The sequence below is a fragment of the Aristolochia californica genome, unplaced genomic scaffold (assembly GCF_029961685.1).
Source record: "Aristolochia californica isolate CCGP_79_NKW_82.1479 unplaced genomic scaffold, dmAriCali1.0.hap1 SCAF_12, whole genome shotgun sequence".
NCBI lineage: Eukaryota > Viridiplantae > Streptophyta > Magnoliopsida > Piperales > Aristolochiaceae > Aristolochia > Aristolochia californica.
In genome coordinates this window covers 921,841-937,457 of record NW_027181793.1, presented here as the reverse complement: position 1 = coordinate 937,457, position 15,617 = coordinate 921,841, and the positions used below count along the sequence as shown (strand labels likewise).

Genomic DNA, 15,617 nt, shown 5'->3' with positions numbered 1-15,617 from the left:
CCACCAAGTTATTTGTAAGAAGCTTTTGCTGACACCTGCATGGATGCACTTGGATGGTAATTTGGGAAATCGTGAACTGGTCTAGGGTTTAGGGTTTAGGAAAATAAATCAAAACAATGAGAAATTTATTACAGTTTCTCTCATGGAGAGAAATGGAGACCGTAAAAAGTCCCCCCTCTCTGCTGCACAGACAGAAATGGAGATTATAAAGCTTAAAAGGGAAGAAAAACCGATTACACACCTTGCAAGAGATCGAATCGATCTTTGAGATGAGATTTGAAGGTGTCTCTAGAGGGATCTAGGTTTTTGAAGGCGACAGTATCTCAGGAGGACTTTGGATCATTCCCTTCAACCTTTGATTCGTCGCTTGGCTATCGATTTCTTCTCCTCTAAAATGGCGACGGCTCTACGATTCTATTTTAGATCAAATTGCTTAATGGAATCTTATTTTAGATCAAATTGCTATTCTTGCCAAAGTCTATTCATTGAAGTAGCTTCCATGCCAAGACTTGAAATTCTGAAACACAATCCTCTTTACAATTCTATAATACCCTTTACTGTAGAATCAGTCCACACCATTCTCATCGATCAACAATGTGTTTAAAAAAAAAAAAAATTGTACCTCCTTGTCATGTAAAATATAGAAACGGAATATTTCACGGCAAGGAAGCAACGGTTAAGCTTCTGCGTTGAAAAAGTTATTCCAGCATAATCTACAGAACAATATAATCTACTCTTCAGTTTCAGCCACCGCACCTCCTCCTTTGAGATGCAGATGTTTTTCCCTCTTTTGAAAATCTGTCAATCCCTTCCCACTGCCAGTGACACCTACTTTCCCCTTGGGATCATCGGGTGACTTGAAGATACTCTCTCGCTTTCTACCAGAGAAAAAGCCAACCTAAAATAGAGCCAAAAATAATTAATAAATCAAAATTAAATAATTGAAGAATGAGAGAGCTATCGACATAAATGTAACCTTCTTAGTTTTGCCTTTTGTCGTTTGAAACTGTTGCCAAGCATTCTGCCGCTTATTTTGTGCAACTTCGAGCTGCTCAGAACGCTGCTTTGACTTGAAAGAATGGATCTTCTTTCGTTTTGCAGCTTTCTGAAATAAAAACATAGTCATACATTTGATCAATTCCATTATCATCCCCCTTAAAAGGAAAAAGAAAAAGGGCATTTGAATGATATAAATCCCAGAGATAAAAAAGGGTTAAAACAGGCGGAGAGGGATAACCTATTTGCAAAAAACAGGAGGAAGACACTAGGCAGAAAACGGATATAGAAAAGCTGAATATGCTTTCTAAACATCCCAGAACAAGAAAAATGTCTGACACAAATGAACACTGACACTGACTACTAATCCTCTCTAGAAATGCAATGACAAGGTCAAAAAGGTGAATGATGCAGTGTAAGCCTAAAATTGTCTCCAGCATTCTTGTATTTTCATTTGTTATTCAACTCTATAACACTATTATCTTTTATAAGTTACAGCTAAAATACCAAGATCTAGGATATCTAATAATACAGTTTGCTTCTTGAATGAAACCTAATCACTGCCAATAAAAGCTTGCCCTCATGATTGTAAAGATGACACAATTATCCAACATGATTAAAGCTTCACTCAGAAAATAAAGGGATCATCAAAGAGGACCTATAATCCCACTTTACAGTTACATAATAGCAAGAGTGAACTATGATACTTGAATCAGAACAAGATGAATCTCATGACAACAGAGGTTTTCCCAAAGCAGTATAAGAAAAACAAGCTCTACGCACCACATCTTCAGGGTCGTCAGGCTCAATTCGTAGCTTAGCAGGTAGGCTCCGTGACTGGAAATCAACAGTAGCTGCTTGTGCAATTTTTCGTTTAATGGCTTGTTTGGTAGCTTCAGCTTCTATCTCAGCTTCATGCAAAGCATCAACAACTCCCTCTTGAATAGGCCTAATATTTGCAGGATCCACCTAGAAACAACAATCGAGGAGCATAAATGGTCAAATCCCAGTTAAACTGAATAGGATCAATGAAGTGTAGCAACAGAAATTCCCTGATCCTTCTACTTTAAATTATTAAACTGCAAAAGCATGATACAAGACCAGCTATTTTTTTATAAAAGTTCACCAGTATGTAACTTATTATAATAAAAATAATAGAACAAATAAGAGAAAAAATAATGAAAAGCACAATTCAAATTACACCCTAGTTAACTAGCAAGAGTAAGAAACCAATATATTTGGTAATAGAAATAATCACGCATAAGCTAATCTCTGGAAAAATCTAGTAGTTATGAGAAAAAGCCTCCTAACTTTGGCTAGTCACTTTGAAATAGACCTATGGTCAACTTTTTTTTCTGAATATGGAATGCACACATACAACCCCCTTTAACCCCTGGTGAAACTTAAACTCAAGACCTTACACTATAAACCTCCCATGTGACCATTGAACCAATGGCCCAAGTCACAAGCTATACACAACTTTAACATTGTAGAAAATTAGGACGTCTGATTTGCCGGGCCAAATTCATACCCCGTTTAGTTTGTAACGCATTTATATTGTCCACATTTGAACCCATTTGCCATTTATTTAAGCTTGGACCTGATGGGGATTTTTTTTTTTTTTTTTTGACATTTATATTTGTATGAAGGGATTGTTAATACCACTAAAAATCTTATAGTTTAAGTTAGGGGAAAAAAACTCCAAGCTTCGACTAGTCATTTTGATATTGATCCAAGTCATCCCAGCCCCCTAAGAATACCTGGGCAGACCGTGACTGAGAATTTGATATTAAAGGTACTGTCTTTCTCTATGTTTTAATGGAATGCACCAATTTTTTAGATGGATGATTGCTGTTTCCATTTGCCAAATTAGGTGCCTCTTTCTATTGTAGAACTGCTGTTTCGTGTGTGTTTTGTGGAAAGTATCAGTGCAGGCTGCTTTTAGTTGAATTTGGTTGCTGATTTTTTGGTGAATTGTGCTAGTTTTGCGGGAATTAGAGATACTTTGCACAAGTTTAATTATTCTGATGAAATTATGGCTGCATTAAGTTCCAGTGAAGTAACTTCCAATGCTATAAAACCCGATCCGTAAGGTGATTGGGTACGATTGAACCAAGTCCAATCGCCAGTCAAAGTTTTACAACATCACTTCTCCCACCCAACAATCTGAAAAGGAAGATAAAGGATGAGGTTAGTGCTCATATTACAATGATAAAGTTGAATGCTAAGAATTATTTGTTTTGGGCTAGAGTTGTTGGCCTCTTTTTTAGAACAAAGAACAAGTATCACTTTACTGGTGAACAGCCTCCATCTCCTTTGCCTGTGGGTTGAAACTCAGAAAATTTTGTAATTATGGCATTCCTACTTAACATTATGGAATCTCCCATAAGTAGTCCAGTTATGTTTTAATAAACTGCTAGAGAGATGAAAGAGACTATTAAGAGATTTTCCCAAGATGAAAACCTCTCTAGGACTTATGATCTATACTCAAAATTGTTTTCCATGCAAACAAAGGTAAGTCATTTACTGAGCTTACTGGTAAGATGGACTGATTGTGGCAGGAGATTGGTATTTATCATCCATTTATTACGGTAATGAGAGAGGCTCATAGGCAAAGAGGAGAAATGAATGTAGCTCATTATCTTCATGTCTTAGGGCCTGAAAAATGACGCTATTCAGGCACAAGTGTTGTCTAGTAAAGAAGAACCTTCTTTTAAGGATACTTGTGTTAAGTGTATTACAAGCAGAACCTGTGGTTACCCTTAATGCTATTCTAGTAATAAGAAAGATTTTTCTGCCTTAAATTCTAATTCTACATGCTCTACTAGAGGGCAAGGTGGCAGCCAAAGAGGTAAAAGTCGTGAATAAAGGGGAAGACATGGTCTTGATAGGGGTAAGAATGAGTGGATTCATTGTGGTCACACTACCTATTTCTCTTAAAGGTACTTGAACAAATTTGGCAAACCTATATGTGCTAATCAAGCAGTACAAGAAGGTGAAACTGCTTCAAGTGTTGAGGCCGAAAAATGCAGTGCTAAGCATGAAAGATGATAACCAGAAGTTGATTCAACAATTAGATCAAGTGTCTGCCCAGTCAACCGGTCTACAATCTACTCCCAATTCCTCTATGTCACCCTGGCTCATTCAGGTATCACCTCTTTTCATGTTTCTTAGGCAAAATGTGGGGCATTGATACGGGTATTAACCCACGTGACACATAAATCTTGTCATTTCTGCTCTATGTATAAGTCTACTTCCCCTAGGTCTGGTGAATTGGCTGATCTGTCTGTTTTTTTGTCTCAGTTGGTGAAATTCATCCAACTCAAGTTGCTGGCCATAGTTGCAACAACAGACAGAGCAGAAGTCCCAGATGTCAGGTCTGCAATTATTATGATTATCGAGCCCTGCCCTTCTTTTCTGACTTAAAATATTTTAATTTTGAAGTTTGTAGAGACCCAAACACCCCTTGTTCAGTCAGAATGAGTCACTGGGACTCCAGGACATTGGCTTCTGTCAACAGGAAGTGAAGCGACTAGCTGTGGCTTCCGGCGAAGGGTCTAGAATGATGACTACAAGGCATTAGCAGTAGCGAAGCCACTAGTGGGGTGGGAAAGGTAACTTGCTTACCCCACGAATCTAATGAAGTCTTTCTCTTGCTCCCTGAACAGCACTTTGACTGAGGCAAACCAGCTTGTAGCAAGTGGGGGCACTCCAAACACAGGAGTGAAACAAAGGACAAGAAGCCTAGTGGGTTTTTGCTCACCAAGGTTCAATAAGGCTAGCAGAATTAGCAAATATTAAGGGGTTCGCTGAAGAAGCTGAATTATGTGTCCTTCGAACATAGATTCACATTGAACATCACACCACCATGAAAACATGGTATATAGGTTAGATATCAGGCCCAAACTGAAAAGTGTTGCACCCCCTTGAAATTGGTCTGTGCCACTCCTGTGTTATTGTCAATATATGTTATATGTAATTAAAATTTCAGTTAGCCTTTTTTTTTTAATCAAATACAACCTACTTGAATTGTTCTAATACATGTTTTCCTCTTACGCAAGTTTCAAGACCTCCAAACAAACAAAATGATTGATATACTATGAAAAAAAAATAGTTTATATCATCCAAATGTTGTTAATAAAAAAATCAAAGGCATTGCAGTCATCCATGTATCCAAAATGGCACCTTCAACTCAGGCATTCATCTTCAATTAAGCCCCACTAGTTATTTCCATCTATGAGTTCTATGATGTCTTTTTTATTGTGAAGTATGTCAATTAGAGAATTACCATCACTCAATCTTTCCTCCTCAAGTCAATAACAAGTGTGTCTAACTTGATGTTGGCCCAAGTCAAGTACCTAATCCCTTTGCTAATAAGTATTTTGTTTCTTTTGTTGATGATTATAGTAGAGTTACTTGGGTCTATTTGTTGAGAGATAAGTCTGAATTTCAGAGTGTACTCAATTTATTTTATAATGAAATAAATTTCAATTTGGACCTCATATTTGTGTGACACAATTTGGTAGTGGGGTTGAGTATATGAATATTTAGTTCTCTGAATTTTGTGCTTCAATTGGTCTTTTACATCAAACATCTTGTGTTTATACCACACAATAGAATGGGGTGGCTAAACGGAAGAGTAGACACATGTTAGATGTTACTCTACTTTTATTGTTCTTTTTTTCTATTTTTGAAATACTACTTTTATTGTTCTTGATGCCAATTCAGGGCCATGCTATTTTGACAGTTGGAACTTGATTAATCACTTGCCCTTTTTGACTTTTGGTATTCAATATACATCCTCCAACAAGGGGGAATGCTGAGAAACGTAATATATCTAGGGTATTTGCTAATTAGCTGCTAAGAGTATAATCATAACTTTCCTCTCTACTATTTTAAAGTCAGAACTTCAATACAGTAATTTTTTATGTTTACTGCATCATTATTTATTAATAGTTAGTTCAGTGACTTTAAATGAGACAAGCATTATGGTCATCGTAATTCACATCTTAAGTTAACAATATAAAGCAGGCGGCAACTTGCTTTACACTTAACTTCTCTTCTCCTCTTGTCTGCATCAAGCTCTCTATAAGTTCTCTTCTTCTAAATGCAGTTTAATTCAGTTTGTACAATCTTGTTTTGAAATGAAAAATAAAATAAAATAAAATAAAAATTTTACAAAATGCTTTAACTGACATAATGATCAAACCTTATACCAATAACCTAGATAACGAGATAAAATACCTCTTCTTTATTTCCCCATTCATCATAGCTGACAAAGTAACCATTTGGAGTGATAGCCTCAATTGTTGCATCATACCTAAACATTCAACCCAATCAACATGTAAGAAAAAGTAGGAGAATGCAAAAACTATACATAATACAAATTGACAATGTACAGAATTTTCATGAATTAGTAGATACCAATCTCCATCCTCACTCCAAACAGCTTGAATCTTTGAGCCAATAGGTAATCTCTCATATGTTCCAGAAGCATTGTTTGATATCTAGAAAGGGACAAAAATGAATACCAGAAAAGAACAGAAGGAATGTAATAATAAATCTGAATTCACTAAAAGAAATACTCCATCAGCAAATCGAGTCAGACAAAACATATATAATTAAGAAAGCATCATAAAATACACATAACAAGCAGATAACCAGCATCCACAGCAAAAGAAGCAGCTAAGTGTGTGTATAAACACAAACTCAAAGTCAATTCTGACATCTATGCATTTCATTCCACCACCTCACTCCAACAAAACTTAAAAAGGCCAAAAGAAGAATGGAGATTCCATGACATCTAACATCTAGCCATCAAGCCATCTAGCCAACTTAAAAAAGACTTCCCAGACCTGGACAGGGAATTCAAATTTATAATCAGTTTGGCTAGTCAAAGACAGCTCAACTAGATTGAGCAAACAATGGACAAACTATATCCTTTGTTTTTAAAAAGGCGATTCATTAAACAGCTCTGAAAGGTAACTAAAAGGAAGAGGGAATCAACACAATGAGAGATTGATTACTGACCCCCTTCAGTAGCAAGCAGAACAGCTAGGCCTAGGTCACAAACTTCAAAGAAAACATTGAGATGGCGCCCAGTAGGCTAGAGAGACTTAGCACACCAGCTTATTACAGATTGAGTCTCCTTTCACTTCTAGCAGATCAGAGAAATGTTGGTGGTAAAGACGAAGGCCACGAAGGACTTTATTAAGCTCTGCAGAGGTAGACTCAGCAATCCGTATTAGGCCCAAGTAGGACAGCACAATGAGACCGTCAGCTCTTCTGAAAGCTCCCCAAATTCCAGCAAGGCAAGGGTTGCCCCTGGAGCAACTGCCGAGTTAAATTTTAACTTGCTGACTAGCAGAGGAAGCCATTATTGGATACTCGGTTGTGAAGGGGAGACATGCTTGCCATTAGAGACCAATTGCTCCAGATGAGGTTGCTGGAAATACCTTCAAAGACAGGTCATGAGCACACCCATGTGATAATCTGCCATGTAGCAGTCTCAACAAACCTTTGAAGAGGGGAGGACTGGCTGCTGAAATGTTTTTTGTAGTACAGACTGAATTTCAGGGCCTTAATTTATCATTCTTGAAGTGTTGGTGAAAGAGAGTGAGAGAGGAAGAAAGAATTAGGAGAAGAAAGGTGTGCAAAGTGATAGGTAGAAAGAGAGGAGGAGACGAGTTGGAGAATTGGGGTGAAGGGAGAGCACACATTGTGTTCAATCCTACACTATTTCTTTATTATATTCAATTAGTGAAAAATACAAAAGTCTATAATGCCCTTAGTCATCTCAACTCAAGTAAACAACCAACATGAATAAACCAGCTTGAAAAATAGCGATCATATGATCACTTTAAGAATCCCCCTCAAGCTGGTATAGGTAACATCAAAAACACCTTAGTAAATGAGTGGTGAAGAGAAATTGCAATCATTGCCTTAGTGAGACAAGTTTGCAAGTTGATTTTGAGAAGAATGTAGTGCTTGTCGCAAACAAATAATCAATTTCAATATGCTTAGTTCATTCAATGAAGAATCCGTAGTAATATGGATGGCTGCCTAGTTGTCACAATGAAGCTGCATAGGAGTATCGAAGGGAAGCCCAAGTTTAGCCATCAACTATATGAGTCACAACATCTCACTTATAACATAAGCAATAGTTCAGTATTCAGATTCAGCACTAAATCTTGCTACAACTGTTTGTTTTTTATTCCACCAAGTAAATAACTTTTCACCAATCATTGTATAGTAGCAAGAAATAGATTTTTTTATCATCTAAAGAAATAACCCAGGTATCTTATGCAAACCCCTTGATATTGACATGTCCATGATTTTTATATAATAACCCTTCACCTGGGTTTTTTTTTATATATCTTAAAATTCTTTCTAAGGCCTGCCATCGTGACACTTGAGAACAATGCATAAACTGATTGATTACATTCACTGTAAAAGAAATATATGGCTGAGTTATTGTAAGATAAATGAGTTTACCAACCAACTGCTAAAACTTTTCACATCTACAGCATTGACTTCCTAAGAATGCAGTTTAATATTTGAATCCAAGGGGAAGTCAAAAGGTCGACACCCAAGCATACCAGTTTTTTCTAATAAATCCAACATATAATTCCACTAAGAGAGAACAATGTCATGTGTGGACTGCAACACTTTAATCCCAAGAAAATATTTTAGCCCCAAATTTTTATTTGAAACATCTTGTTGAGTCCCTCATTTATTTTTTGAATTCCACTCTTATCACTACTTGTTAGAATTATATAAGAACCACACCACAAGTAGACCAGTTCACAAAAATAGAATGATCAACTTCACACCTCATAAGAACAAACCCCATAATCACTTTACTGAACTTATCGAACCATGCTCAAGGGGATTACTTTTAAGTCGTAGATAGACATCTGAAGCCTACACATGCTTTCTCACTCAACAACAAAACCAAATGGTTGATTTCATGAAGATCTCCATTAAAAAAGGCATTCTCAACATCGAACTGTGGAGATACCAAGAAAATTTTGCAACAATAGAGATAAGAACACGTACTGAATTAAGTTTAGCAACAAGTGAAAAAAAAAATTCCATATCTTTGTGGCAACCAGTGTGGCTTTAAGATGGGCAATGCTACCATCAAAATTATTCTTCACTATGAAAACCCATCTACAACCCACATTGTTTTCTAGGGGGCAATGAGGTCAAGTCCCATGTGTGGTTCTCATATATAGCTGCCATCTCTTCCTCCATAGCTACTCTCCAACCTGGATGTTGCAAGGTCTCTTGATAATCTTTGGGAAGAGAAACAAAAAGATAACTACTAGAAAAGAACAACAGCTAGAAGACACTTGATGAGTAGAAACTTAGTTAGAAATGGGATGAGAGTAGAGGGGCATGGAGAAACACATGACCAAGGTTTTTTCTAGATAGCTACAGGTTGAGTTCCATACTATGGTCCAAAAGAAAAAGAAGAAGAATTTACCTTAAAATCATCAGACCACATGGTTGACGAGTCAAACAATGGAGAGGAGGGCTCGTTAAGAGTCTCCAAGAGGTTGAAGTAATTGTGGATCCAATTGCATGAGAGATCATGGTATTCCTTCTATTGAAGCAAAACCTGTAGGGGGAGGACTACCCCAAGAATAGAAAGTTTTTCCTCAAAGCTTAGTTGATGAGTAACTAAATAATACACATTTTAAGCCTTAGGATCAAAGCTTATTTCAACAAGAGCTGAAATCAAGAACAAAGCTAACAAAAGATTAAGATTCAGGAAAAGTTGGGAAAAAGGTGATGCATTATTTAAAACAGTATAGGGCATCTTGTTAACAAGAAAACATGTTGTGAGAATTGTGTGGGGTTAGTAATATTAGAGAGCACTCATGGATAGCAATAAAGTTCATCCAACTTCTAACAAGTGTATTTTTTTACATTCAGCTACATCATTTGTGAAGTGCATGAGGGGTGGTGAATAATACTATTCTTTTGACAACATGATTGAAACAGATGAAACAAATATTATTTGGCATTATCAAACCAAAACAATTGAATCTTTATTTAAAATTGAGTTTCAACATGCATAGAACGACGTAAATATGCAAACACCTCAAAACGATTTTTCATTAAAAACAACCAAGTAACACGAATATAATCATCTAGATATATGTTAAAGTAACGAAACTATGATGGATTAGAGAGAATGGACTAACATTAGTCTTATCAAGAGCAAATACAAGAAGGCAACAACCACAAAATCTCTCTTCTTACTCATGACAACACAGCAGGAGAACAAGCTATGCATGAAACCCTAATTTAGGGTTTAATGTAAGCAAAACTCAGAGAACTTATTAAAAACTGAAGGTTTTTTTTTGGAAAAAACTGAAGCTTTTGAGCCAGGAAAACAAAGAAGTTTTCATTTTTGATCCAGCAATGAAATGACAACAAAATTAAGACAATCTAGGTGCTGGTATGTAGAGGCCGAATGGAACATTCTATGCATGAAACAGAAAAAAGTGACTTGCGTGGAGATGAATGAGGCTTGCATGTTGTTTGAGTTAAATTAATGCTTACGCAGCCATAAAAAAAAGGGACAGGTTTTAAGAGGAATGATAGAGTTTCTACAAACCAAAAACAAGGACTTATCTCAAGAGACAGATGCCAACCTGTTGAAGTGCAGCAGCCATGTAAATGCTATGCAATTTTCCATTCAGTAAAAATAAATTCAGGCCCTAGAACATCTGCTCTAATACCATGATAAATTAAAGGGTCTTTATCACTCTAGCAAGTGTTGGTGAAAGAGACTGAAAGAGGAGGAAAGAAGTAGGAGAAGGGTCTTAGGAAGAAATAAAAAGAGAGAGGAAACTGGAGAAGCTGAGTTAAAGAGAATTAGGACGAAGGGAGAACACACGTTGTGTTCAACCAATACAGCATTCCTTTATTTATATTCAATGAAAGAAAATGTAAAAGGTCTGAAATGCCCTTAGGGTTACATCCCAGCTCAATTAAATAACTAACATGAAAAAACCAGCTTGAATAATAGAGATCTTGAGATCACTTAAACACATTCTTTCCAGAGACTGCCAGCAAATCGAGTGATGGATCAAAAGATGGTCCACAGATGCTGCCGAGGAGCTGCAGAGGGTGCAAGAGATTGACCCCAATGGAACCCCTCTTTGTTGGATGTTGACCCCAATGGAAATCGCTCTTTGTTTGAGTATTCTACTATTCATGGCACCCGACACAAAGACTTTCACTTTTGAAAAGGCTTCAAGGGACCAAGCTAGGGAAGACGAACTATGAGGAGATGAATCTTGGAGCAAAGAATATCAACTACAAACGTCATAGTGCCCAGAATTCGCGGGGCCCAAAGTAGGGTGTCTCTGACCTCCGGTCTGAAAGTGTGTCCAGAGAAGGGAACATAGCTCCATTGTCTCCTCGCCTTTCAAGTGCCTTCTGAATTGGAGGTTCCAAGTTGTCACCTTTCCAGTAGAGAAGATTTTCCCATTAGCAGCATCCAAGACAAGCTGGTGAGGCCTGCTGGAGATGACGAAGAGGCTAGGATATTTCTCAGAGAATAGCAGATCATCAAGCCAAGGATCAATCCAAAACTAATGGCATTTCCAGCGCCTACAGAAAAGAGATATCCTTGCACACTTTTCCACACAAAATGCAACATTCTAATCTCTAATTATATAGAAAAGGGATCTGTGAGATGGTGAAATATAGGTATCAGATATTGCTTATAGAGAGTATAACCAGGAAAAGCCACTTGCTTTACCAACAAAGGACATCAGATTTTGCTGCCCCTTCATTCTCGTTTAAATGTGGATGTAGGGACACAAAATTTTGAATTTTGTTTCATTAATTGAGTTAAGACTGTTGCAAAGATTATCATCATCTTAATCCACTAATTCCTTTTCTGATAATTCTAGATCTTGAATAAGAGAAACAGAGGAAATTTTCAAATTTCAAAAACAAGAAAGAAAAGTTTTACAAAATTCACCATTTCAATCTTGGGTGATACAACAGATTTCTGCTGATTAGGAGACAAATCTGCATCTATATCAGGACTCACTCCAGTCACCTGAGCTTGCTTTGCTGTTGCTAAGAGTTCCTCTGTCAAAGCAATAACCTGCAGGCCAACATAATTCACCAGAATCAGCCAAACAAATAAAAAACAAAAGAAACCAACTTTCTTTTTTCTAAACCAATGAATTTAGATCCAGGTTTCAAACTTAGAATCTCAGTCGTGAACATCTGAAATCAGGGAGAGCAAGCAGGCAGGCCATCATGACACAGAACCTGCACAGGAACCAAAATAGGGGTGATGGGCATCTAGAGAAAGCCGCGTTTTCCACATATAGCTCTTTTTTATCGGAAAATTCTCCAAATAGCTCTCTTTGTCTTAACCATGTGGCTATTTTTCAAGAAAAGCCCTCTTCTCACCTTTTAAAGCAAAAAATAAAAACAAAAACTCCATGAGAAGTCTCCTGCCTGCATGCAGCGGTATCGTGATGCCCTGCTTGAACAACATGTTGATGATTGCTTTAAAAGAGAATATAAACACCCCTAGTCTAGAAATTTCAACGATTAATTATGTTTTTTTAATTTCTCTTAACACATATACTAGGACTAACATTGTAACTGAGTATAAGCTAATAATGACGTGACATAGATTCTGTATTACCCAGAGAATGAAAGATACGGCCCTGCTTACCTCTTCAAGCTCTTTTTCCATATCCACATATTCTGAGTTTCCAGGTTCATCAGCTAATAGTTTCCTAACCTGCAAGCCCATAAAAAAATAACAGCAACATACCAAAATGTTAGGCAAAAGATGGTAAAAGAAACAGAAATTGATAATAAAGAAACTAAAAGTATGGTGTTGATGGATTGTTCAGGACATGAAGAACTAAAATAAATAATAAAATTCAACAGCAGAATGAAATATGGAAAGACGCAAAAGTAACTCCACCAGTAACAGCAGCTTTTAATCCAAAGTCACTTTTAAAAGGACAAAACTGGGAGTAGCAGTCAAGGTTAGACCTGACAACTAGATTCAAGCTGAATAACATAAAACCCTTAGGAACGAAAGTTTCATGGTAGTAAATCAGAACATCGATCCAGCATAAATCAATAAAATCATTAAAAAAAAAGGAACAGACCATAGTGGGTATCCAAATATGAGAGAAGGAAGCCGAAGAGAGAGGGAAAAATAAAATAAAAACTCATGAACTTTCAAAAGACGAAACATTACGCAATAATATATGGAGACACTGAATGCGATGGAAATAGTTCTTAGCCATAAATTGAATATAAATCCACCAATCAGTTGAACTGTTAACCAAGAACCCGATAAATCTATCAGTAGTACTACAAAAATAAACTTTACCTGGGCGAGTTGATCATTGTACATCGATAAATTTGAGACCATTTCTTCAATGCTAACATCTTCGTTTCCTTGCATCCTTTTTCTGGGTTCTCCAAAGAGGCGGAGACTTCAAGCGACAACACGATAGGAGAGAACCAGGGGAAGAAGTACGGAGCGAAGGAAACTGGATAAGAAGAAACCTATAAATGATCCCACAAGAGTTATTAGCAACAAATAGTTGCATCAGGGGAGTTCCAACCCCATTCACCAGCAGGCGGGGTCGACAAAAAAAATTCCAACAACGGAGTTGAGAAAAAAACAAACCCAACCAAACAAGTATGAAATTTGAATTAAACCATTAAAATAGAATAAAATATCTTAAAATTAATATATTGGTACATTTATATATTTTTAGCAATCTATTATATGTTTTAGCATTCAATTATGGTAATGGGGTTATTTTGTATATTTTGTTGTTTTCATTCATAGAAAAAAAGTATGAGAAAAAATTGTCATCACTGAAAACAAATCAAACCTGAATCAAAGATTCTATTTGGTGGAGCCAAATTGAATATGAAGAGCTCAATTCAAAATTTTCATTTTTTTAATAAAACCCAAAATTTATACCAAATTTTACTTTTGGTTCTTCTAAATTTCATTTTCAATAAGGATAATTTTTTTTCTTAGGGGGGGGGGGGGGGTGTTAGTCCACAATAAACTTGAAATGAAGTGAAGAATTCAATTCATCTCAAATGAATTTATTCAACTTCAACTCATCTTTACAGAATATTATTGAACGAACTTTTGGTGCTTTAAAAGCTCGATTTCAAATGTTAAAAGGCGCTCCTCCATTTTCTTTTAAGATCCAGGTGAAAATTGTATATGCTTGTTGCATATTGCACAATTATATACGTGGAGAGGATTATGCTGATATATTTGAAGATGAAGATGATGATTCGGGTGGCGAGCTCGGTGGAGGAGGTGTTGCGGTCCAATTAGGTGCAATGGATGATACAGACAGCGAAGATTGTGATGGTCTTGAGGATGAGGGTAGCCAAGTAACTAGCTTTCAGAGGCAGAGTGCATGACAATCCACAAGAGCCGCACAATTTCGAGATGCCATATTGACTTCCATGTGGAATGATAAATGATGGTTGTATGAGTATCTTATTACTTTTGAACATGTGTCATTCATATGTACTAAACTTGTAACTTGATGATTTAAATATTAAAGGCATGAACTCGTTATTTGAATAATCTTTCTTTTAGGTTATTAATAAAGTTGTATATGTATTTATTTATTATTTTTGTTCAATTTTATTACTATGGGGGGTTTGTCAACTTGAAGGACGAGATGATCTTCAACCGCATAACGCCCTTCAACACTTGAAGTCGTTAGTGGAGAGCAGATGAAGCTTCATCTTGATGCAGGGGATGAAGGGGTCCTTCATCTCCGCGGTTTAATTTCGATCATCTGGAAGTAGGCCTTGTTTGATCTTATTTGAATTGAAGGACGGGGGACGTTGGCTTTTTCCCCTCTCTCTCCTCGCACCCCCCCCCCCCCCCCCCCTCGCGCGTCATCATTTCTCATTTTTTCTTCCTCTCTCCCGCACTCCCTCTCTCATCTCCATGTGCCCCCGAAGTCGCTGCTGCCATAAAATCGATCTCGTCCTTCATCTCTGGCCACCGTCTCAGTTCCCTCTCATCTCCGGCCTCATCTCCCGGTCTTCTCTCGGCCTCGCCCTCTCTCTTGCACCCCCTCTCTCGTCTCCGTGACTCCCTCTCCTCTCAAACTCGCTCTCTCTCTCTTCTCTTTCTCTATTCCCTCCCGACCTCCCTTTCTTCTCTGTCTTTTCCCTCTCTTCTCCCTTTTGGCCTCCCACTCCCTTCTCTCTCTGGCTAGACTCCTTTCCTCCGAAAATCCCTTTCGATTTCGTTCAATTTCCCCATTTCCACTTTGATTTTCTTCTATTTTGGACATTTGGGCATCGATTGCTTAATATCTACTTCGAATAGGCATCGATTTCACCCTTTGCCTTCGGATTTTCCCAAATTTCAGAAGGTATGCCTAAGGGTGGCTTCGAACTGAGCCGGCTCACGAGCCGAAACGTTATATTTCGAGCTCGAACTCAGAAATGGGCTCGTTTACATTAACGAGACGAGCTCGAGCAGAGCCCGGTTCGACTCGTCGGCTCGCGAGCCGACTCGTTAATATAATGAGCGATTCGGGGATCGGGAGACTTCTCTT

General features: G+C 37.4%; 1 protein-coding gene across 2 annotated transcripts; it reads right to left on the bottom strand.

Annotated features, from left to right (window-relative positions):
* Window positions 1-476: 476 nt before the first annotated feature.
* Window positions 477-13,639, bottom strand: LOC137945680 (uncharacterized). 2 transcript variants are annotated; one of them, XM_068791655.1, is made up of 8 exons: window positions 13,391-13,639; window positions 12,686-12,784; window positions 12,002-12,130; window positions 6,421-6,503; window positions 6,241-6,316; window positions 1,780-1,965; window positions 977-1,105; window positions 477-898 (listed from the first exon to the last, which is right to left on the bottom strand). In XM_068791655.1, exons 1-8 carry the CDS (start codon window positions 13,463-13,465, stop codon window positions 731-733), a joined length of 945 nt encoding a protein of 314 aa, XP_068647756.1. In that variant the 5' UTR covers window positions 13,466-13,639; the 3' UTR covers window positions 477-730. The 2 variants fall into 2 exon arrangements, with proteins under 2 accessions (XP_068647756.1, XP_068647757.1); XM_068791656.1 differs by having other exon boundaries at window positions 12,716-12,784; window positions 13,391-13,638.
* Window positions 13,640-15,617: the final 1,978 nt, after the last annotated feature.